Source organism: Sander lucioperca, chromosome 13 (genome assembly GCF_008315115.2).
Source record: "Sander lucioperca isolate FBNREF2018 chromosome 13, SLUC_FBN_1.2, whole genome shotgun sequence".
NCBI classification, from domain to species: domain Eukaryota; kingdom Metazoa; phylum Chordata; class Actinopteri; order Perciformes; family Percidae; genus Sander; species Sander lucioperca.
In genome coordinates, this window is record NC_050185.1 from 31,978,962 (window position 1) to 32,001,414 (window position 22,453).

The window sequence follows — 22,453 nt, forward strand, 5'->3', positions numbered from 1 at the left end:
GGAAAATGATTATTGGAGTGGTAAAATAAGAGTAAGGAGGAGAGGAGAAAGAGGGATCGGTGGGGTAAGATAGAAAGACAGAAAACAGCCAGTCAGTGTTGGAAAATACAGTAAGAGAGACATATATAAGGAATGAAATATGACTGAAGCAGGAAGAGACAAGCCACCACAGTAGATCCCAAAAATGCTGCTGTGCCACCACAAGGTGGAGCTATGACAACACTCAAACCTTCCAGAGTTGTATTTACCCCTCATTAGTGCAGATTGCCTCACAAAAAAAATCCCAACTGATTGAGTTTGTCATGCTTTGATAAAGAAAAGACTGGCTACTCCTGCCCCTTCTTCCCCACCTTCCCCTCTTTGTACATTGGTGGGATGAAAAGAGCTGCAGGTCCCGTGGCCGGTGTGGCAGCGGCACTGTTCTTTTCTTGTTTGTTCGCTCGGGGGAGACAGATAGCCCGTTGCTCAGGAGCAGCAGAAGGTTGTGAGGAGAATCTTAAACTATATATGCTGCATTGAGGAGAACAAACAATATCTCCCCTTGGTGCAAATCAAAAAGAAGAGGATACAAAACCCTCAGGCCTCCTTGTCAGATGGGGATATGAGAAGGGGAGGAGAGAGGCATTTGCAACAGTCAGTGTTTTCTTGGCTGGTCTTTCCACTGTGTCTTATTGCAATCTGGCCCTAGTCCATTGTTCCCAATATACACTGAGGGTTCTCAGTGCCTTGTAATCTCCATGCATGTGCACCGTTTACAAAAAGGGTGGTAGCATCCTTTTTCTCAATTGAATCCACATACAGTAAATAATATGACAGCCAACAGAACCCAGATTACCAGCATTACTAAAGAACCTTTTACAAAACATTAAGGGTACTTTATTTGAACAAATAAGAGGGTTCTGCCAATACAGTATCACGAAGAAGCATCACTCGAACCACAAAATTGGTGCGGAAACCTCTGTTTTTTCGGTCTGTGCCGATGAAAGTGGCTGTAGCAGCTAAGGCGACTTCCAATAGAGAAAGTGCTGCAGTAGAGCTCTCCTCCACACACACATACACACAGGAAGCTTTGCCCATGAAATAGACTTACTTGACGTATTAGCTCTGGATTTGAATACAAATGACTTTCCACTCTCTATTTTCATTCTCCTTGAGACGATTGAGTATTTCTGTGGCTTTTGAGCACAGAGAATTAGAACTGTAAAATAATGAGTAAAGGGGTGGGGGGGTGGGTGTGAATGATAAGATGCATGGATGAGTTCTATCCTCTCCCTTCTCTCTGCTGCTTTATTTAAATCCCTTCTTTCTCTCTATCACACCGTCTCCATCTTTATCTTTTTTTTGCTTTTTTCCATGCAAGCAGCAGTGGATTCTGGGAGTGTAGTAATGGCACAAGAGGGAGTGTCTCTTTGCCATCCCTCCATCCCTCTGTGCTGTGTGTTTGCTGGCGGATACCACCGACTTTGATGTGTGTGTGTGTGTGTGTGTGATGACACACTGCTGTGTCTTGAAGGGCCTGCAGTAAACAGAGGGGATGGGGGAAGGAAGGGGAGAGAAGCTTAGCGCTGGGAGTTTGGTTTTTTTAGGCCACGTCAGTGTTTTCTCTTTTCACCTTGAATTAATGATGGTAATGCAAAATGGATTCTAAAATATATAATAATATGGAGCTGATCCAGCTGACACTGGGCAATCACAGGGCTGACACACAGAGACGGACAACCATTCACACCTACGGGCAATTTAGAGTCGGCAATTAACCTAACCTGCATACAATTCATTTCCATCCATCTCGCATAACATGTGTGATATCATTTATTTGAGATAATTGTTTAACAGAGGGAGATTCTTAAAGTTCGGGTTCAAAATGTGTTGGGTGGTTACTTCAAATAGGTGTATTGTAAAAAAAAGTAGACGCAATAAGCTGTAGCTTCAGCCTGCATCTTTTCGGTTATGATATGTTGTACGTATTGTTATCTACTCCGTACCGTTTTATTGGGAGTTAATTGTCTTTTATCACAAAGTTTTTGTTTATTGACCAAAATACATTTCCTTAAAACACAAAACAGGCACCCATCATCTAAATATCTAATGTAAGGTTTTCTGTCATAATATACATTTACTTAATAAAGTGCAGGTGGTACTTTTCTTTTGTTAAAGTTCATGACAATGTAAAAAATGAATAGAATTTTGTGTAAAAAATATGAAATCCTGTTTAGATTTCTGACATATTCACACTCCAAACCAGAGCTGGATTAAGTTGCCAGTACGCATCTTCAGAAGTGCTTTATGTGCTTTCTGTAACATTAAAAAAAACGACAATCCGACATTCGCGACCTCTTCACGCCGTTATTCAATTCAATTTTATTTATATTATCAAATCATAACAAGAGTTATCTCAGTACACTTTACAGAGTAGGTCTAGACCACACTCTATAATTTACAAAGACCAAACAATTCCAACAATACCGGCCAGCTGTACGGAGACATTTTTCATGTGAGCATAACTTGACCCTTAATCTTGCAGGGGTTGCCTGGGCAAAAAATTTGCTGTGTCCCAGCCCCATCGTGAGTGAAATATAGACCGAAATAACAGCGAAGAGGCCTTAAGATTATGCAACAATGCAGGTGTTGCATAACCGTAAATTGGTATTGTGTTTTAGAGGTGCATGCAGTATTACCAAACAAATCTACAGTACTCAAATGACCACAAAATAATTGCCACATGTAAAGCAGTATGTGTATCTAGTAGCCTTTGTAAGTATAGGGCAACTAAACTGTCATAAAACTAAAAGGGTAACACTTTACAATAAGGGTACATTAATTAGCATTACTTCATGCATTAATAAGCATTAATTAACCATTAATTACAGTTAAATAAGGTGTCTAACAAACATTTATAAACAATGTTCATGTTTGTTCATGTTAACTAAGGTATTAATTAATGGTATTATTTACCATTAGTTAATGCCTTAACTAACTGTTAATTACACTAAGGTGTCTATTTTACCATTAGTTAATGCAATAATAAGCCTTGACTAACTGTTAATAACAGTTAATTAAGGTGTATATTATATTATTAGTTAATGCAATATTAAGCCTTGAATAACTGTTAATAAAAGATAACTAAGGTGTGTATTGTAGGAAATACCTTAATTAACAAGTAAACATTTAGTTGATGTTATCAAGAGACGTTTGTTAACATTTACCTAATGTTTAATATTGTATGATTAACTGTTAAGTGATTTATTACTGTAATAACTGATGTAAATAGCATCTTACAAACCATTAAACAATGAATAAATCAATACCTTAGTAAACATTAACATTAGTAAATGACACACTTTAGTTAGCTGTTATTTCCAGTTTAGGCTTATTAGTACATTAACTAATGTTAAAAGAGACACCTCAGTTAACTGTTATCAACAGTTAGTCAAGGCTTATTACTGCATTAACTAATGGTAAAATAGACACCTTAGTTAACTGTAATTAACAATTAGTTAAAGTGCCCATATTATGAAAAACACACTTTTTTCTGGGATTTGGGGTGTTAGGTTGTGTCTCTGGTGCTTCCACCCACATACAAACTTTGAAAAAAATCCATCCATGCTGTTTAGAGTGAGATACGGTTTCTGAATGTGTCCTGCCTTCAGTCTCTGGGCGAGCTGTTCAAAATCGGCACGGCTTGTGACGTCACAAGCCGAAACGAGCAGGCTAACCGCAACCATTAGCTCGTAGCGTTAGCATGCTAACGCTAGCATGCTACCTCGTTCTCAATAGCAAAGCACTGCTACAACACACACAAGTTCACCATAATCTACAAAAGAACTACTTACATGTGCGCCCTCATTTAGAAGTCTCCCAGCTAATCCTGCCTTGTAACTGACCGAAGTTGTAGAAACAGCCTTTCTTTTACTGTCTATGGAGCTAGCTAGCTGACATGATCTACATCTGAGCTACTGTGCAATTGCAATCAAAGATAGTACAGAAGAAGAAGAGGAGAAGAGGTCTCACTCTGTAGCTAAAACAGAGACCAGCTGAAAAGAGGATCTGCAGCAGTGAGAGAGAGAGCGGTGCAGTACAACAAAAATATGGTGTTTTTTTGAAAATGAAACCATGTAAACCTATTCTGGTACAACCTTAAAATACAATTATGAACCTGAAAATGAGCATAATATGGCTGCTTTAAGGCATTAACTAATGGTAAATAATGCATCAATTAATACCTTAGTTAACATGAAAAAACATGAACATTGTTTATAAATGTTTATTAGACACCTTATTTAACTGTAATTAACGGTTAATTAATGATTATTAATGCATTAAGTAATGCTAATTAATGTACCCTTATTATAAAGTGTTACCCTAAATACTTGTCCATCAACGAAAAACTTTGAGATTAAGGAGAAAAAAGATGTTAATGTCAGCATTATGTTCTCAGCTCTGAGGATTATGATGACTGTTGAATCATTTGCAATTCTAGCAATACATGTGCCTATCCAAGTGTTTTTCTGCAATACAAAAGCTCTGCAAAAATAAATTATATATATATATATATATATATATATATATATATATATATATATATATATATTGAAAAATCTTTCACTGCAGTTGGATGTTGGAAAAAAACATTGGGGAGAACTTGACTGTAATGATGTATGAGTTCAGTTTTCCCCCCGAGTGGCGAAAACAAGAACACCAGACGGGGGAAGTATTAGAAGAAATAAAGTGGAAACAAAACAGAAATTGGCTCCGGTGTTGGGGGAATGAGATTCTTCGCAGCAATCCAGGAAGCCTCAGGGTATAAAGAATACTAAATGTAGAAAAAATTACTAATTTCAGCAATTTTACAGCAATTAGTCATCACATTTCCCCTACTGTTAACTCACATAATACATTAATTTGTATTTATTAAATATGATAGGGGAGATCCAATGAGGCTGGCATGGCCTACATGTTCGTTAGGTGTCTTTTCTGCACTCATCTGCAACCATTTATGTAATTCTCCACATATATATGAACAAAACAATGAACTGGAAAGTTATTATCATACATAAGTGTTTCAGCTACACTAAAATCTCAGCTAAACAATTTTATCTATTCATTTTCCTCACAAAGGAAGGACCTTTTCCTGATCAATTGTGTAGCCATGTGTTGTCCGATCCAACAGAACTTCTTTTCAAATGGTCTGAATCTTACAGTTTTCAAATATAACAAACATGACAGGGGAATTGTGTAAATGATAAATAAGTAGGGCTGTCAAAATAACGTTAATTTCGATTAATTAATCTGAGAAAAACTAATGCGTTAAAAAAATAACGCAGATTAATCCATTCCAGCCGTTCTAGCCACCAATGGACTGTAAAATGAAGGAGGGAGACGAGAATGTGCTGCCTGGATCATTAATTGGAACATTTACTTGTAAAAATCTTCTTCCTGCCAACCCTGGCTACCGAAATCTGGTGCCACTGATATGTCTGCTCTTCTCTCTGATGCTCTGAAACAGACGGCAACACAAACACCGCTGCACTATACTCGACAGCAGCTAACGTTAGCCTACCGCTAGCTAGTTAACACTATACTCGACAGCAGCTAACGTTAGCCTACCGCTAGCTAGTAGCTGGATTAAACACGGTTAAAATGCTGACAGCTAACGCTAAACAGTGTAAAGTTTGACTGTGTTTTAGCCGTCGGAAAAACAACACAGACAGTGCGTTCAATGAAACTGGTAAACTACAGCCTCGTGGTGCATTTGAAGTTATTGTAAATGTCCTTTTCCCACCTGGTGGTTGTTTTTGTCGTTCAACAGCAATTTACTAGTGAAATAAGTTATTGTTATACATTATTATTAAATCATTTAATTTTGACCATATGGCCTTAGCAATAAACAAGCAGTTATTTAATGTGACCAACTGTTGTTTAGTACCCTTTTTTTTCTTTTCTTTTTTTACTTTCTTAAAAAGTATGTAATAAAGAGTATGTAATTAATTAGATTCATTTTTTTAATCGATTGACAGCCCTATAAATAAGACATCTAAAATAATTCCATTTGATGCAACTGTGGAGCCATAAAAATGATGGTTTGGGTTTAAATATTTCACACAGCATATGTGTCATATAGCTTCAAAGAACTGTTGGAACAAGCGCAAACAGAATATACTCATATATGTATATGATGGCAAAGTAAATCTCATTTTAGGATTAAGTAGCACAATATGGTTTACGTTAGGCTTGTGCCAATTGGCGATCATATCGTATATCGACGATTGAAGGAATGATCGGCAATTGTTTTTACCTACACATATATTAAAGCGATTTGAACTACTATCGGAACTATAATTTTTAGAATCTGCACCCTACTATTTAACTTCTGGTGGAGTGGTAAGTCTGCCCGCTGAGCCCCGTTAATCAGCACAAATGACGATTGAATTTTAAATAAATTACAAAGCAGTTTGCCATCTATTTTCCATGGATCTGACACCTGATGGGCTGTACTTCTTTCAGGCAGTTATCCAGCCTCCAGGCTTCCCGGCTGCTGCCAGGGGACGGGAGCTACATTAGGTCAGCCCGCACCCATTAACGTTACTGGGGACTAACAGCAGCTAACGTTAACAATCAAGTTTTCAGTGGTGCAGAGCTCCACCTCCAACATGACAAATAAACTAGTTATTACATTATGTACAATTATCACATTAGGATCACACACAGATCAACAGAGAGCCAGAGAGTGAGAGCTGCTAAACTAAAGTAGCTAACAGAGCTAACACCGTGTAAACAACCGTGGGATTAGTGAGAAAGTTGCCAAAAGGACATCGCTATAAGTGCTTGAGTGAAATAGTAACTTTAAGTTTAAATGTAAAGTGGATAATTAACTTAATTCATTAACTTAATTGGATGATTTGAAAATATTAGAGATTGCCCAAGCCTAGTTTACGTTCAGTATCAGTGACCAGTGTGCAAGCCATCTATAGCAAACGTGCGTATGTAATATTCCACACTTCCCTCCTTTATTTCCTTTGATGTGAAGTAAAAAAAGTAAAATAAAAAGTTGCTGTCAGAGATGATTTGGTGCAGTGTGTGTGTGTAGGTTTTCCACAGGATTTAAGGAATGTTTGTTGGTCAGAGAAAGAAATTGGGGGCAGAGAAGGAAGCACAGCAACATTAAGGGGAGGAGATGAAGTGAAATACATTAAGATAGACAGGGAGAGCTCTGACCTTGAGCAAAGCCTAAATAAATGAGGAGTTGCTAGTCCGCTCAGGGTGTTACCTGGGGCAAGTCCACACTATTTGACTTATTCATGGCAGACAAACTGTCACTCCACGTCCCGCTCTCTGTTTCGACTTCCAATTTCTGTCCACAGCCTCCCTCACCACTTCAGCTACAGCCCTGATATAATATTTACAATCTGGGTATCACTGTAAATTCTCAAATAACAACCAACACAAACAAATAAAGACATGGTTGTGAATAAAAGGTACAAACCAAAGGAATGACCTGTACTCAGTAGCAAACATGGTAATTTGCACCACACTTATAACAGCAGTACAACAGCAGTCACGTAATACTACAGCTTTTTATTAATAGAAACACTAACTTATTTCTTATATTATTCCCAATTGCTTCTTCTGGCCATTTCGTTCCATCACTGCTAAGCTACAGACAGCAAAACTCCACTCTTCCTGCATATTTTTCACATTAAAAGCACAGCTAAAAATGGGGTGGTTATGCTCTTTGGGCTACAGGAAAAGCTTTTTATATGAAATATAGGACATTTCATTGACGGTTGCTTAGCTGTATTGCTGCTGACACAACAGAAACTGATTAAGGAAATGGAAAAAGACGGCTGTGGAAATGTGCATCGCCCTGAATTTATTGAGACAACAAGTAGACATGGAGGAGGTTTTGAGTAACAGGATTCTTACTAAAATATGATCAAATATACAGTACACTGTATGGCGGTGAAACACACCGCGATGCAAAGCAACCCCGACGCAGAACTCCAAAAGGGTCATGACGGCGTAGGAGCGATGGCGTGGAGGTGACGCAGAAGCATAAAACATTTTTTAAGCTGTTATAGGAAAAAATAATGTTACGGACCCGAGAGAGGGGGTGATGTTCAGAGAAAAAACTCAGAATTTCTAACGTTAAAGTTGTAAATTTACGGAAAAAGAACTCGGATATTCTCTGAGATCAAAGTGGTGTATAAAAATAAAGGCTAAAGGCTGTCTCTCATATAAGTCTGTCTTCACAGAAAAGTAGTGTTTCTTCTGTAGTTAAAATAAACAAAGGCACCAGACCACCCTTCATCATCCATCTTACTGATATCTATCTGCCAGCTCAAATGGCAGCACTGGCGGCTGAGAAGGCCTTTAGGGTGGGGATATAGCATCAATGATAACTTTCAGCCTGGATGATCTGCAGAACCCATTGACCCGAGTGCATCATCTCTTAAAGAGATCAAATCTGTAGGATTTTCTCAAACATCTGAGATAACTCTCTCCATTAGCTCAATATGATGCCTGCCAGCCTTGAAGAAAGGTTTCTTCTGTTTTACCCTAAGCGCATTCACATTTTAAACACTTTTTAATTTGTCCGGTCCACTCATTTTCCAACAGAGTATCCAATCTTACGGATATCCTTATATCAAGCCATAAAAAAACATCATGGCTGCTGAACATTCTTTCTTATTTGTATTTTGTTATTATTATTTTTAATTGTCTGATTTGATTTTATTACTGCAGTCCTGAAATGTTTTCATCCTGGTCCAACCAAATGTAAAGTAACTTTGTTCGGTGATACTTATTATTTTAAACCCATTTACTTAGCATTCATAAGCGTATATACACATTTAATAGATGGTTATAAAACACTATAACATAGTTGTAATCAGTGTTTATTAATGTATTTGTCAAGAACTATAACGTCTTCTGTGAGCAGCCATAATTGGAGGCTGCTGTATAAACAGATAGTAAATGACAATATAGTAAAGCACTGATAATATAAAATATATCTTCAAAGGAGAAGTTACAATTGTTGCCAAATACTGTACATTAATACACACTTGACAATGTCCTTATAGGTGCTACATCATATGCGTGTTATAAACAATTTATTACATAAAGTAAAGGCTATACAAATAAAGTGTATTATAAGGAGCCATGGCATCAAGCATGTGCTCTTGTTTACCATATTAATGTGATTTATTTTCATGAACAGAAATCTGGTGTTGGGACCCTCCCAATGTGTCGGGAGATAAAATAAGGGGTTGCAAGATGATTGCTAGAGCAGGAAATGAGAAAAAATTAAATTCTGCTACTGAACATTAAATATATTTCTTTTCTCCAATCTTTGCTCTTTTCTTGTTAAATAGTGTTTAGTTTGACCTCTTAGGGCTTCTGTGGTAGGCATTTTACTTTTGGCATAATTGGGTAAAAATTCCATAATAATCTTTTGGCATATTGTAATACAGGTGGTCTGGGAGAAAACTAGACTTCATTACCTCCCCTTTGCTCTATATTCAGGCTTTAGTAAATCTAGCCATGGTAGATTTTGGTCATTCGCAGGTCATTTCAGAGAGAGGGAGCGTTCCTATTGGCTATTCTGAGCATGCATTGCCTGTGCGACAAAGAGGGGAGAGCTGCAGGAAGAGATCTCACTCTTCTTTAAATTCTGGTGTTTTTATGCATTCTATCCACTGCAGCTTAGCTGAAAAATGCACTCATTGTACTAAGGGATCACAAGCAAAAAAAGGTTGACCCAAGGCTACACAAATAAAAACTTCAATGGCAACTTGGGATATTTGTCTTTGATGAAAGCCACTTAATAAGTAATTGCTACTGTACCACAATATCAAAGCAGGAGACCTCAAGATTGGCTCTTGACTTTGAAGCTATAGACCTCCACTGTACCTAGAGATGCAATCAGAGTGTCGAGCAATGCCCTTAATTTGCAAGAAACACAAATTGCGACAAACCGTGCAGTGTGAAGAAGGACAAGCACTGCTGACATAAGCAATAGGCGATGCAGGAGACCGGCCACGCCTCAGAGGGATAACAAAGCTTATTGGCATTGACTTAATAGAAAAATGGGAATCTTGCAGATAGACCACTTAAAAGTCATTTCTTCTTTTCAAAACGCAGCTTTTGGCAGAAGGCTGCTTTCATACTTATATTGATATTGTCTGACTTGTGATACAGTGATGTGACATCCTGCAGTCTCAGAAGAAAATACCAGAATAACTTAAGTTGTATTCATCTGGGATTTGTAGTCAATTAAAAAGACTATCCTGTCACAATTTCATTTAAGCTCCCCTCTTCTCCTGTTACCACGGAGACATTACCAATGGAGAGCAGGGAATTAATCACTGAATTAATTATTATGGTCTGCCTTGAGGGAGCAGAAGGGGGTATTAACCCTTATTAATAGAGAGTAAGAGAGAAGGATGAGAAGATGTTCTGTGCTATTTCAACCTCTGCCTCTCCTGTTGGACTGTGTCATGAAATTAGTACAAATATGAAGAAAGGCAAAATTACACTTCTCTAAGAGATGCATTGCTGATAAATCCATCTCTTATAATCCAGCTAGGCGTCTTCTGACCAGTAGCTAGTCTTCATGACTTTGTTAGCTGATGGCTAATAAGCAGTGTTGGGGAGTAGTGAACTACATGTAATTAAACTAGTAGTTTAACTACATTTTGCAGTAGCTTGGCTGAGTTTAATACATTCATTTTTGCATAGTAATTCAAGTAGTTACTTGTTTTGCTAAAACTACAAACAAATTTGGGCCATAAAAGAGAAGGAATGATTTTTTATTTCACCACTGCTTCTCTGCTGTATTTGACTCCCCTTTGACCAGCTACGCCCCCTTTTTCTTTCATCCTGACCACTGTGAAGGCTTGCCCATTGGCCAGGCAATGCATTCATCAAGCAGCCACTTTTATTTTGGCAGGTTGAGGTCTCATCGGTATTCCATGTCAGCTCACCTGTGAAAAATATTTGGCTATGGTTTTTAATCTCAACTTGTAACACTAAACTTGAATATATTAGGTTTCAATTAGTCATACATAGGCCTATTAATTATTGCTATGCATTAAAAAAATCAGAGAAGTTGCTGCATGCTATTTAAGATGTGACCTAACTGAGTAACCCTTCTTAGTGCAATATCCCCACCTGGACTCTAGTTTCTGACTGATGAAAGCTGACATATTGGCTCTTTCCCATGAATAGTGGGGTATTTATTTTTGTTGGTTGTTGGTGACCTGTGAACAAGTGGGCACTTTTTGCAAAGAACTCAATAGAGAGGAGCATTTGTTGCTGGAAAGATTTGTTGTCGTTAACTTCTTTCTCGTGTGAAGTAATTGGTAGCTTGCAAAGCTTCCCCAACATTGCTAATAATCTTTATTGGTGGTTTTCCTCAAATTACAAGCCATTGAGGTTCCAAAGGCTAATCTGGGTCTACAGCTAGATTATATCCCTTAGTTAAAACCTTCAAAACCCTCCTGTTTATGGTTTAAGCTTGCTAGCTTGTTTGGAGTTGTAGCCGTTCAGATGAGCCTTTTTCTTTCAGTGAATTTCTGCAAGACAAGACAATGGACCTCAAGCAAGAACCTACTCATTTGAACACATTTGAAAACAAAACAAAAAAAGAATTCGTGAAAATCTTCTCGTTACTCCTGGCTGATAATTTTGTGAATGAGACGAAACAGGTAGCCTTATTTAGCAATAGTCTCCCAAAAGGTTTCAGAGACTGTGTTGCATGCAGTCTGAGTTTCCATTGTCCAGCCAGCTCACAACTGCAAGACACGCGTGGGCACTGCGGCCCTCGCCCCAAATTCGTCCCATTGACCTCTGCCCTTGTCACTCCCTCCACGCTGTCTAATCTCCCCTGCGTGAAGGGATTTGCATGTTGCCCTGTCAGACTAAAATGGAGTGGAAGCGCTCCTGAGCTCTGGGGCTCTGTGCTGATGGATTGGGAGAGGCCCATGGGATTAGCAGTGACAGGGGGAATGCAGCGGGGACCACAGTCAGAGACAGAGAGGTTTGAAATGTAGACTTTTCATTTTGATGCCGACATTGTTGTGCAGCTTTAAAGTCCTTATCTGCAGTACACAGGCAGAGATGTGGCGGGCAGGGGTGGTTATGGTGGTGGGTGGGGGTGGTCTGCACATATGTGAACAAAGCAATTGTACTCCTTAAATACGTGTGCTTAATCACAGTCACAGGCCCACTATAGTCCCCTCTATAGGTAGCTTACGTGAGCCCAGGCTATAATGTACCTCGGGATCCTCCATCTTGTGTGTTTCTGTGTTCTCCTCTGGTGTGGGGGAGGCTGAAAGATACAGGCTGGTTTGGTCCTCGTTTCATCTCCTACAATCTTACCAACTCTATTACAGTACAAGATCCATAAGGGCTTAAAGCAGAAAAAAGGACAGGCTATAATATTAAAGACTTAAAATAACTATAGGAGCCTTTTTAGCAGTCGCTTAAAATAACCCCAACAATCCATCTGCTTGAACTAAAAGTTTGATAAAGCCATTCAAACAGCTAAGAAAGGCTTTACAGGAAATGAGAAACCATTTAGAATTACAGGCTTTACCAGTCTAGGTTTGACCATAACAGTAGATGTCAGCAGAGAGAATGCCAGGATGTGATGACGGACAGGAAGCCTGATCTTTGATTGAAAAACAAAGACGACCAGCCCTTAAAGGCTGAACAGGAACATAGCTAGACAGTTACGTGTACAAGCCCCAATTTCTCCACCCTTCCACCAAAGTATGCCATGCTTACTAGACACCAGTCTGCTGGTGTGAAGCCCAAGGGATGCTGGGCTTCTATCTCGTAATTTGGACAAAGGGAAGAGAAGTCACAGACATGGTGAAAGACAACACTTTGTCTCAATGAATCACACAGGTTTCATACTATGGAGCGGACAGCGGCTCTACAGAATTATGGTCGCTAACGTAACTGGAGCTCACATACACAGACATGAGGCACACAAGTGCGAAGCCACAACTGCCGAAGCTGACAGATGAAGAGACAACCTAATTCCCTTACAAGCAGACAACATAGTTTATGCAAGTCAGACAGTGAAGAACATACGGCTGGAGAAGAGAGAGAGAGAGAGAGTGAGAGAGAGAGAGAGAGAGAGAGAGAGAGAGAGAGAGAGAGAGAGAGAGAATCAATACAGGTAGACACCCACACACACACACACACACACACACACACACACACACACACACACATAAATGTGATGCCACTGTGCACATACAGGTATACACACAGCATGAGCAGCAGACACTGTTGTCCAACACATGAGCCCATAGCTAACAACACAAATCACAGCACTTGATACTTAATACATCTATATTATACTTTTTAAGTACAGTTCCCATGCAAATTACCGCTGATATACAGTACAGCAGGCTATGTGCAATAACTTACTTAAATAATATAAGTAGGCTACAATTGGTAAGATGACGTACATTGTGGCGGATGAAAACCACACATCTCCAAAATGTCAATATAAGAAAATAATAAATAATATATAATAAATAAAACTAAGAAAATTGTTTTTAAAGTAGTTAGTTCAGCATTTGGAAAAAATAGGCTTATTTGCTTTCTTTAGAGACTGTCATCCCCTGAAAAACGACTTAATTAGTCGTTTGTACAATAAGCAATTAGGACCATGTTATTAGTGGCCATGTTATTTATGACAGGAGCAAAGCAGGAAGTATAAGAGCGCCAAATGGTGGATGGGTCAAGCTAACACAGGACTTTCACCCAAGAGATCGGGGTTCGTGTAGCCTACCGTATTTAACTTTACGGAACAGTTGGAACAACGACACGTACCGCGTCACATGTGTAACCGGAGGTAAAGTAACGTGAACCCAAACCAAACACAACAAACACAGGACTTTCACCCAGGAGATCAGAGTTTGTGTCCCGCATGGTTTGGAGGACTTGTTTCTTTACAAGAGTAATATGAAACAATTGATTTCAATCTTTTTCTTTGGGTTAAGTAAGGAGCTGGAGATGGGGGTCATCCAAGGGTCCTATGTTCCCAGGGTCCTCATTGTAAGACATTTATAAGGACTATCTCTGCAGTTCATATTTCAAAAGAATGAAGGGAGATGGACGTTTGAATGGAAAAAAATCCATTTAGCCGCACAGTGGAGATTCAATGTCTCAAGTCAAGATAACTGTCTTGCCGGTCAATTGAAGGCATATAGTTCAAGGAGTATAACATCAGTGGGCTATAAACTGTGCAGTGATTACATCATAACTGACCCAGGGAAACATACATTGACATTTTTAACCAGGGAAAACATTGCTGAGAACATAAAACCCTTTGAAAGGTCTCCTTAATAAGTCATATTAAGAGTATATTGAGCTGGGGAACATCGATACACTCCCCAGTGTGGAGCTGCCTGACCTACATTTCTGTTTGTGTAGAGAAACAAACAAAGATACTAATTTGTGAGCTTTAGGAGGGGTTGGTATTTAAACTTTGTACAGAGCCAGGCTCATTGTTTTAACCGGCTTTCAGTCTTTATGCTAAGCTAACAGTGTACGGACTGCAGCTCTGCACTTAACACACAGACATTAGATTGTTGTAGATCTTTCCATCTCAGTCTCAGAGAGAAAGAAAACAAGCATAATTCCCAAAGCTTAAACTATTCCTTCAACCACAAAACCTTTTTGGTTTCATCTTTAGTGTCAACCAACACAAAATTACATCATTCAAAATCTTATTTTATCAACACTGAAGTTAGTTTGACAGTAACTAAATTATGAGGTTTTCACATCATTAAAGTAATGTACTGTAAGTAAAATAAAATAATATTGTCATCCCAGAGATTAAACCATAACGACGGTGGAAATGTATCCTGTATACATTATAATCCTAGTTCAGGTGGATTGATGTTGATGTTGCCAACAACAATCTACCTTAGTCAATAAAAACAATTAGAGGATTTTACACTTATTTCCATGTTTCTGATGGAAGCTGTAGCTCAAGATAAGGACACACGACACAGCAGTTAGGAGAGAGAAAATATTAAAACTCACACTCATAATAAGTAATAGTATTTTCCATCTCCTGTTGCACAGATTATCTGAATTTGAAAACTAGCGACAACCATTTTTTTTGTGCCAATGACAATTAAACATGATTAACAACATCAAGACTGAACAACATTTAGTTGTTTTTTCTCCTTTTTCACTGTCACAGGCTACTGCTTTTCACTGGAGGGTGTCAAGACTTGTCCAGTTTGTGTCAATCAAACATGTTTAAAAAAATGACAATGGTCTTAACTTAATTTGCCAGGGGTTTAAGTACTCTTCCAGACTTAGACAGACACAATCCGGTCTGACGTGATGGCACATAGTGATTATAATTGGCCTAAAAGTCAAGTAATGTGTCCTTAGCTTGAGGACAAAAAAGCTAACAATGTATCCGTGAAGTTTTGTAGCAAACATTCAGTTACTTTTGAGATAAAATTCTTTGACAGTTTGATAAAAGTGTGTCTTACCTGGGGGAGATGTCACAGCCCTGCTGCATGAAGGCGCCCAGGGAGAACCAGAGGGAGTTGAAGATACCAAACTCATTGGGGGGCTGGTCGCTTGGCTGACCGTCGGTGCCCTCTTCGGGCTCCTCGGTGTGCCATTCATACGGGCTGAAGCGGCTGACCAGGAAGAGCACCACGCTCACGCCGATATAGGCGAACACGATGCACATCCAGATCTCGTAGGCCAATGGGTCCAGGAAGGAGAACACCCCTGGTTTGGATTTTTGGGGCTTCTTGATCATGATGGAAATGCCCAGTGACATGAAGGGCTTGGAGAAGTCGATCACCTCCTCCCGGACCAACGTGATAGTCAAAGGGGCCACAGCGATTTCCGCTTTCTGTGGGGATTTTGTTAAAAAAAGGAATTTGCTCAGCCATCTGAATGACAACAACTCTAAATCCAAATGATAACTGCTGCCGTGCAGCAATCAAACATCACTTAGTCACAGATATGACACACCGAAAGGCCAATAGCCAGCCATCAGAAAAATAAAACAACAATTACCCCTTTTCCTTTCTCCTCAGCTTGCGTTGTTTTATCTGAATTTCTCCCTTGACTGAACAAATCTCAAAGCGATCGAGTTTAGATGGCGGCTGAATACATCTCGGGATGATGAAGTTAAGACAGAATAAGAAAGAAAAGAAATTGAAAAATACGTTCTGATACCCTAATTAATACTGAGAGGCTCAGCTGAAACTCTGGGAGAATCAGCAGGGAGGATACAATAATGTGGCAGAGAAATATGCTTACAGCACAGGAAGGCAAAAATGGGATACAGCCACCTCTGAGGTTGGCAGCAGTGGAAAAGTGCATACTGGCTTGAAAAGCCACAAAACAGATTACAGTTAGTGACTTAGCAACACTTGTGACCTTGTCCGCCTGGCTTTGGTGCAAAGGGCTTAATATCAGCAAGAATTTAAAGTTTCATTACGACCATATGATACTTAAGGAGGAGGGAAAGAAAGAAAAACAGGGACGAGCGGGAAAGAAAATGAAAGAGATTAAAGTTCTTTCATCCTCAGCAAAATGCACTAAGATGACAGCCTCAGGGCATTCAGTGTGTGCTAAAATACATGGCAGGTTAAAAGGAGGCAGAGCTGTTGTGGTAGCACCGAGGCTTTTTTTTAGGGAGAGCTGGGAAGAAATGAAAAGTCTCTATGCAAAGTCTTAGAGAGGAAAGTAGCTTCCATGTCCGCAGATGTTCACATGAACAATGTAGAAAAAGCTGCCAGCTTCCCATATGCCCCCAATCACATGCTCTATTGTGCAATACTGGCTATACACACTGGTGCACAGCATATATTTTCAACACGCACACGCACACGCACACGCACACGCACACGCACACGCACACACACACACACACACACACACACACACACACACACACACACACGCACACCGGTATTACTATACTTGTGGGGGCCTTCCACTGGCATTGTTCATTCTCTCTCTCTTGGTCCTAACTTGGATGTTAATTCCAAAACTTGTTCTTATTGCCAATAGTAACCCTTTACACTTTTGAAAAAATATATAATTTCCTCAATTTTGATAAGTTCTTATTTTACTCGGATGAATGCCTGATGTTTAAACGTTTTCATAATCTTGCACCCGCTCCTCTTAGAGGATGCCTGGCCTGTCCCGTCAGTAGGTGGTGATAGTAGGACTAGAGCATTTTCTCGGGGTGACTGAGTACCACAGTTAGAAAGATGTTGCCTTAAGTCTATCTCCTTTCTCGGTTAAAAGGGGCTGTACTCAATATTCAGAAAAGGTCTGGGATTGCCTCCACACGGCTCTCACCAACCGTTCCCCAACTCGTCAAATACCAACGCACCTCATGGCCCTCGGCGTCTGATACCAATGCACAAGGCACTGACATGCAGTATTATGTGCTCGCAGCCAGACCGGCTAACACAACAAAGAACAGAGAAGCTCACAACACACACAGAGGGAGTGTGACTTCATACTCTGGACGCCATTACTCCACTATATCTTTACATAGCAAATAGTTGTTTACTGCTATTTTAATGTTCTTAATATCAAGTACAGCCCCTTTAAAGTATTGGGGAAGTGGAATTCCATACCCACAAACATTATGGACTCAGAAAGATTTGCAGTGTTTATCATACTGATTCTATTTATTATATCACACTGAGGGACTTTTAATGTATTGTGCTGTTCTGTGGTTATGTTTTGTCTACCTGCAGGGACAACAGATGTATTGTACATTGGCTGCTAACAAACTCTGGTGCAACTACTTTTAATTGTGCGCTGTCCCTACAAAAATAAACAATAAATAAAACGTTAATGTGGAATACTTTGGTTTTTCTTGCATGTAACAATTACTACACAATTCTTATAGACAGTTGCGATCAAAATTATCATTTTTCTGTCTGGGACTGATAAGGTTAAAGTCAAAAAATTGTCTGATGACAGCTGGACTTGTACAAAGGACAATATCCATGATTCAGTATTCCTGTAAAGGGATTTATATTGAAGTCATTTTGCCCATCATGTCTTCCATCAAAGGTAAAGTTTTTGGACATAATGTGTTTCTACTCAGAGTGCTTGTTAAATAGATGAAAGTAGCAGAGCACATAGCTGCACTTTTTCCTTTTCCTGTGCTTTGGACCAACCTGGTTAGTCTTCACCCCAAAAGTGGAGTGTACTGCTTGATCAGTCCTGACACATCCCGAACTATGCCTCTCCTCGCACTCGCTGCAGTCAACCCCGCAGTGAGTCACTGCAGTACCAAAGAGGCGAGAAAAATGCCACTTTGTGAAAATGCCACTTAGCTCATCACAAAAAGAGAACTAAAAAAAATTGTGGTTTCTCTTTTTGGTCTCGAACAAATTGCTTTTGCTGATTATGTAACATCATCATCATTTCCTGCACAGCAGAGAATGTTGACTGGGAAAAGCAAACTTCAATAAAGAATTGCTAAAGGTTAAATAACTATTGTTCTATAGTCTCCATGTGAGACACAGAGGGAACAAATCTGACATGTATTTATTAAAATTGTTTTGGATTGTTAATCTAACCTCTAATTTAACCTAAATCCAATTTGAATTCGGTATAAGTGACAAAAGCTCCACTTTGAATCCTTTTCTTTATCCCTCTATCGTCATAAGGCTGTTTTGTCCTCAAAAACATTCAAGTACAAGAACACAAACACTCATCTCTTTCCCCACTTTGATGTCTTTTCAGACCATGGAATCCAGAAGTCATCCGATACCATATAGGATTTATCCCATTGCAAGGTCAGCAGCAGAAAGACACCTCACCTCCAAATCAAATCACCTTAGAGCTTTCTTAACAAGCTCCACACCTCCGCTTTTCTTTCTTTAACCACTCCAAAGGCTCAGCTCTAATGCGCCACTAATTCCTGCTAGCATTAATACCACCAGAGAGTGCTGGTGTGTTTACAGTTTCATTTCAGATGGGTTCAATTATCTACACAGTAAACAACACACAGGAGCGGTGCGTCAGACAGAGATTAAGTCGAACTCTGCAGATCAAGAAATACTGTTTGTCCAGTTAAACCTTCTGTAAAAGGAATCCTTCAACAACAACAACAACAACAACAACAACAACAAAAACATATATATACAAGAATCTGTTTAACTTTTTGAACAATATTAAACAATTATTTACCTCAAGTGCAGAGAAAACCAGCATTTATATCATCACATTTTAGTACAATGACTCCCTTTCATTTGCTGTTAATGCAAACTGAACACTTTCACCATGTTAACCTGTTGTCCCATACATTTGGGATAATTTACATTTCATCGACGTGTTTCATTGACACTACTGTAGCTTAACAGCGATCAGAAAATGCAAAAAAGTAGAAACTATTATGAATGAACACAATTGCTTCGTTACTAAGAGCAGCCGATTGGTGAGTAGGACATTACTCTTGTTGTTGTACTGATGAATCAGTGCTATAAAAAAGGCACATTGAGCTTAATTTACTATGTGAGCTATTATTTTAATAAAGCTCATATGTTTCTTAATGGCCTTTATTTATTTGTGCTGGCCATAACTCTGCCATAACTTTAATACTGGCTTTCATTTGAGAATGTACATTAAGTCGTTTCCATAATGAAATTTTAACAAGCACAAATATATAGTTTATCATTTTATGGCTTTATTATGATTATCAAAAGATCATCAGGATAAGAAATGGTAAACAAATTGCTCTGTTTAATATACCTTTGCTTTTATGGACACTCTGCTTACAGTTCAAATTGAATGAATTTGATGACTAATAACAAGCTGCTGTACTCATGTATTGTTAATACTAACAGATTAGAAGAAGACAATATTGTCTCTAAATGCCATCATGAATATTACTGACAGCATAAAATTAAAGTTTGAATGAGATGAGTCAGCTTAGATGAAAAGATCATTTCTGTCTAAAATAGTGCTTTAGGGTGCTGGAAGGAGAACCACTTCCTGTCACCACAAAGAGTAAGAAAACAAAAGCTCTTACCCCGTACACCAGCTCCCCGACCATGCCGTTCCAGATCTTCGTCTCTGGGTCCCTGGCGCCGTACTTTCCATCGGGAACGATGGAGATTTTGTACTTGATGCCGATGTGTTTGGCGATCTCCGAGGCCAGGTCCACGCAGTATCCCTCGTACTGGTCGTTGCCCTCGTACATCTCCCAGTTCTTCTTAAGCATCACATAGGGACCCTCCTACACAAGGGACCATAACCAGTGAACCAAACCGTCAGACAGACAGACACACAGACATGAGGGCTCACACAATGGTTCATCGACACATCAACAAACAACAGAATGACAAACAGGAACTGTAGCTCCTTAATACCAACCAGGGTTAAGTTTCAAGGTACCCTGTGACCACTAGGAGTGCTACGGAGAAATGTTTTGATCTCACGAACGAGCATGCAGGTGATGTTTTTGCTGATGGTTACATGCTGTTACATTGAAAGACATTTAGTGGCAGCAACACCTCTTGAAACATAGAAATGCAGCAGAAAAAGATTGCTAGCTAGCAAACACTGATGTAAACAATGTAGGATTTAAATGTTTTATAAAGCAGGGAATACATATGACATTTCTATTAGGCCTCAAGGATAGGCCTACACACGATGTGTTTCAGTGAGAAACACTTAAACTAAATGTAAAGATATTTGTTAACAAGATAACCCCACAGGGTGCCTTCAGTTTCAGTTCAGTCACTTTATGAAATAATTTATTTAATTTATTTCTACAGTACTGAACATGGAAAACATTTGATTTGTCATAAAGCAATAAAAAATAATAAAATTTTAAAGCTGTACCATAGAATTTTTTTTTGAAAAAAATATAAAAAATGCAACAGTTTGGCATCATCACTGACTGATAGGATGCTAGTGGTTACCTTAATTAAAGTTGCAGTTGCTGATTTGGACTACAGGACATTTTCCACCCAAATCAAGTCCACATGATCAGCATTCACGTGCGATAATGAGAATGTGGACGGTATCGTGATGTGATAGCTTTGTCGTTGCGATTGAGAAACAAAACGCGGTAGTTGCCAAATTCATCTTAATCTTAATCTTTGGCAGCCGCAAAACAAAATTTTGAGCTCAATGACTGAATGTTCTTTACTGAGATGCACATTGGTCTTGGTTAACTTCTTACTTATGTACACAGTAGAGGATGGATACCCAAACCGAGCCCATCAGGACCCGACGGTATCCGCCGGGCCGGGCCGGGTTCGGACAGATATTTAGAAATGAGGTCGGGATCGGTCACATCAGCACGATAAGGCATTGAACATTTTAAATTTAAAAAAGCTTATTATGTAGGTGCGCGTCTGTGTTAACGTGCGCTTGTTGCCCCATGTGTGCTGATGCGCTCATCTGTTGACATTTCCGAATGCCTTCCTACACACACAAACAAATGTATGTGTCATTAGTATGAGAAAAAAACGAGATTTTAACTGTGTCGAGCTTGGACATAAATATCTTAATGCCTGTCAGGCTCGGGCTGGGTTCGGTTACTGCTCTGTCGGACGCAGGCCGGGCTCGGACAGAAAAATGCGGCCCGATCCCCACTCTAGTACACAAGCATGTCCCTTTGGCTTTTTATCAAAGAACCAGATATTTTCTAACACAGTCGTGATCAGTCATGATGATGATGATTCAACCGGGAAAATTTCATGTCCATCCAGGGTGTGGAAGTGTTCCAACTGTTATTTCTCCTAATATTATCTGCAGAAAATGACCAAGACTTTCACTTCTGGAACCCTGGACTTTCCACTTTCATAGTGGAGCTTTAAGTGAAATGATTTAAACTAACTTGATTCCCAATTGCTAGGAGACAATTTAATGTAGAGCAGAAAGGAATGCATGTGTAATCATAATGACAGCCTCATGCTGTATATACACAGCACAGACTGGAGTTGAGGCCGGAAGGAGAAAAAAAAATCATCAAAGTGTTAATGCGGATGCATGACACACAGAGACTCAAAGAGAAGGGAGGAAAGTATGACTAAGCAGAAATGGAGGCAGACATGAAGCTAAATGGAAGTGAGAAATGAGCTGCAGTCAGAATAAATGACTTAATACCTAAAACAAGCCTGACTCGACTTGAACACTTACAGTAATCAGGTGTGGCTACATCAGTCTACACCGTGACCAGCCGTCGGTTATAGATCATTAGATTCGCTGTTGCTAAGAAAGTGATCTAAATGTAAACCTTGCCTGGTTTCTGCGCACATATTTCCAAACAAATTACTTTTGTCATGGACGACAGCCGATCGCATATTGAGAACGGAAGCAATTTATTCCTTAGATGTGTTTGCTTGACATTGCCCCGGGCCAAAGCAAGGTAAACCAAAGACTCCTCAGTGGGGAGAGAATGTAAATGCTA

General features: G+C 39.3%; 1 protein-coding gene across 3 annotated transcripts in view; it reads right to left on the reverse strand.

The window, feature by feature from the left end:
- Positions 1 to 22,453, reverse strand: part of gria4b (glutamate receptor, ionotropic, AMPA 4b) — a 135,113-nt gene that overhangs the window by 13,389 nt on the left and 99,271 nt on the right. For all 3 annotated transcript variants that reach the window (XR_004899147.1, XM_031308111.2, XM_031308109.2), the window contains exons 10-11: positions 20,063 to 20,269; positions 15,531 to 15,904 (exon numbers count right to left, since the gene is read on the reverse strand). Coding sequence is in view for 2 of the 3 variants with exons in the window: in XM_031308111.2 (XP_031163971.1) it covers positions 15,531 to 15,904; positions 20,063 to 20,269 (581 nt within the window). In the remaining variant the exon portion in view is untranslated. The remainder of the gene's footprint in view (positions 1 to 15,530; positions 15,905 to 20,062; positions 20,270 to 22,453) is intronic.